Below are 3603 nucleotides of genomic sequence, written 5' to 3'. Positions count from 1 at the left end.
TGATCTTCCTAATGTTGTATAAAGCAAATCTGCAGGACCTGGCAGTTTTAGCAATGTGGTCTGAGAAATTCAGCTTATCATCAATCACAACTCCAAGGTTTCTAGCTGTTTTTGAAGGAGTTATGGTTGATGAGCCTAACTGGATGGTGAAATTTTGATAAAGTGATGGGTTTGTTGAAACCTCAAGCAGTTCTGTCTTAGCCAGGTTGAGTTGAAGGTGATGGTCCGTCATCCAACAAGACATGTCTGTTAGACATGCTGAGATGCGAGCAGCAATCGTCGGATCATCAGGATGGAATGAGAGCTAGAGTTGAGTGTCATCAGCATAGCAGTGATCTGAAAAGCCATGTTTCTGAATGACAGAACCTAGTGATGCCATGTAGACAGAGAAGAGAAATGGTCCAAGAACTGAGCCCTGAGGCACCCCAGTAGCTAGATGGTGCGACTTGGACACCTCACCTCTCCAAGATATCTTGAAGGACCTATCTGAGAGATAAGACTCAAACCACTGGAGTGTGGTTCCTGAAATGGCCTTTGCCAATAGGTTTGACAGGAGGATCTGGTGGTTAACTGTGTCTAAAGCAGCGGACAGATCCAGCAAGATAAGTATTGAAGATTTGGAATCCGCTCTTGGAATAGGATCAAGCAGACAAGTAGTAGGATGATTAGAAAGGATGAGTTTGGAGACTTCTGCCTCAGAGAGTGAAGAGAATGATGTGAACGAGTGTATGTTTGCTGATAAGATGTGCTTGACAGATTGTGGTGTGGAAAATTGTCCACTGATGGATTTAATTTTATTAATGAAGAACGTGGCAAAGTCATCAGCTGTTAGAGTTGACGAAGGAGGGGAAGGAGGAGGAGGACAAACGAGGGAGGAAAATGTTTTAAAGAGCATGCGAGAGTTAGACGAATTGTTAATTTTGTTATGAGATGCTAACTGTTTAGGGGGAGGAAGCGAAGATGCATAGCAGATAGCATAGCATAGCATATATAGCATATATAGCATAGCATAGATGCATAGCAGATAGCCGGGAGGGTGAGAGTGAGCGTAGGTTACGTCGAAAGATGACATGTGGAGGGGTATGTGTTGAGTCAGGAACCATGTTGAGGCTAAGAGTGAGGAGGAAGTGATCCAAGGTGTGCAGTGGAGTAACCAGTACATGATCAGTGGAGCAGTGTCGTGTGTAAATAAGGTCCAGTTGGTTGCCTGATTTGTGAGTAGCAGTAGTTAACACTTTCTTGAGATCAAAAGAGGCAAGCAGAGTGTGGAAGTCTGCAGCCTGAGGTTTATCTAGGTGGATGTTGAAGTCTCTAAGCATAACTAGGGGAGTACCATCCTCAGGAAAGGTTGAGAGCAGCACATCTAATTCATCCAAGAAGTTACCTTGTGGTCCTGGGGAATTATATTTCAATTATAATTATATTTCATATAATTCAAATAGTGGTTCATATCCTGTTTTTGAGCCTCTTTTAAACTCTCAAGTTAAAATTCAAATTTTGAAAAACTGCTTCACTTTTTGCCTTTGTCTTTTAGGGAGTTTGCTGGACTTCTTGAAGGAGGGTGAGGGCAAGTACCTCAAGCTGCCCCAGCTGGTAGACATGGCTGCCCAGGTGAGAGAAAAACCCAACCACGATCCACTGTTAACCAGCCAGCTTTGTTTTCCTTTTCCACATGTAGTAACGCACAGCTGCCCAATCGTTAGCAGAAGCATGTCACAGTGAACCTGGACGGGTGGCATCTCCCAGAGCAGCAGGGTTTCTGTTTCAGCCTCCATCTGGCTGTCATATTTATTTAATATCTGATATGACATCCTGCTGCCTGTGTGTCTCTCCCAGGCACTATGATCCTCATTTCCCGCCTAATGCCTGAAGCACTTAACCGCCACTCCTATGGGGCCACTTCACTTTAATGTGTCTACTCAATTCTGCTCTGTTCGCTTAAAATGCTTGCTGTTGCTCTCTCACGTTCCACTTCAATACTGCACTCTCTCTCTCTCTCGCCTCCCTGGGCTCCCATCGCTGCCGCATTGCTTGGCTGAGGCTTCAGTCTCCCTCTCACATCTCAGCTTGAGATGATGCTTATGAAAACCTTTTGCAGTCTAAGATTGTTTGTTAAATTCCCTTATTTTCTTCCTGTTTTCTTCTTTCAAGCCTGTATTTAGCAAACAGTTTGCTTGCTTTGTAGATTTTGCCCATAAGCACCTATATCAGGGGTCACTAAACTCGGTAGTGGAGGGCCGGTGTCTAGCAGAGTTTAGCTCCAACTTGCCTCAACACACCTGCCTGGAAGTTTCAAGTATACCTAGTAAGAGCTTGATTAGCTGGTTCAGGTGTGTTTGACTAAACTCTGCAGGACACCGACCCTCCAGGACAGAGTTTGGTGAGCCCTGAGCTATATAAACATTGGTTAAACCATAGCTTTTAAGAAGCTTTGATTTTGTGCCACCTCATCTGAACCCATAAATGCAACATTTCAGCACTCTTAATATAGGATTTCCATGACTGGAACTGACATGTTGGCTTTTATAAGAGTTTCTGGAGGCTTGATTTCCTCTCATCTTGTCTAGGGTCTGCAAGATCGCCGACTTTGGCCTGGCTAGACTGATTGAAGACAACGAATACACTGCAAGACAAGGTACGTGGGTGGAAATGCAATATTAAAACATTCTATACATTCTATAGTGATAATTACCTAATTGCCTGGCCATGCTTTATCTGATATTAGAAATAAATCATGATTATTATCCACATTAAATTCCAATCATGTATTACTATCCGACAGGGAATTTTAAGTGAATGTAGTAGACTTATATTATTATATTACTGGAATAATATTCCACTCAGGTTGTGAATGAAAAGTAGATGAAGAAAGTGAAGCAAAATGATTTTTTTTTACTCCTGTGCATTTTATTTTACGAAGCATTCCGGGAAATTATATATTTTATTCTATAATTATAATTAATATAAAACCAAAGCTTTGATTTGAAAATGGAAACGATATATGCATGGTGAAATATGTAACTCACCATCTTTTGTCTGCAACAATGCTGCTACTGGCAACAAAGCTGTTGTGCTGGAAATTACAAGGCAATCAGCATGTAATCATACAGAATTACCTCACTTACGGTCTGAATCCATCATCTCCCAGAATGCACTGTGATTGTGTAGAGCATGTTGACTTGCCATTACCTACATAAATGGTGAATGATGGTTTATTTCCCTGCAGGGAGTCTTGAGAACCGTCTCAGGTTACTTATGTAACCATGGTTCCCTGAGTAGGGAACGAGACACTGCGTCCTCTAGGGGTCGCTATGGGGAACGCCTCGTCGTGACCCGTGTCTGAAGCATACATTGAAAAAACACCAACTCGTTGGCCGGTGACAGCCATGACGTCACTACCGGTGCGACTATAGTATAAATAGGCGCCGGGAGCTACACATCATTCACTTCTTCGTCTGAAGCTTGCGTCCGCAGCATGGCAAGAAACTTAGAGGACGCAGTGTCTCGTTCCCTACTCAGGGAACCATGGTTACATAAGTAACCTGAGACGTTCCCTTTCATGGGAACTTCGAACTGCGTCCTCTAGGGGTCGCTATGGGGAAC

At 43.1% G+C, this 3603-nt stretch overlaps 1 protein-coding gene across 1 annotated transcript in view; it reads left to right on the top strand.

Moving 5' to 3' along the window:
• The window catches only part of LOC107664074 (tyrosine-protein kinase yes-like), a 22176-nt gene that overhangs the window by 14854 nt on the left and 3719 nt on the right, over positions 1–3603 (top strand). The window contains exons 9-10 of the mRNA XM_016454523.1: positions 1535–1640; positions 2568–2635. Coding sequence (XP_016310009.1) covers positions 1535–1640; positions 2568–2635 — 174 coding nt within the window. The remainder of the gene's footprint in view (positions 1–1534; positions 1641–2567; positions 2636–3603) is intronic.

The sequence above is a fragment of the Sinocyclocheilus anshuiensis genome, unplaced genomic scaffold, assembly GCF_001515605.1.
Source record: "Sinocyclocheilus anshuiensis isolate Anshui unplaced genomic scaffold, SAMN03320099.WGS_v1.1 scaffold23, whole genome shotgun sequence".
NCBI lineage: Eukaryota > Metazoa > Chordata > Actinopteri > Cypriniformes > Cyprinidae > Sinocyclocheilus > Sinocyclocheilus anshuiensis.
Note: the sequence above shows the minus strand (reverse complement) of the source record. Positions and strands in the feature narration are given on the sequence as shown.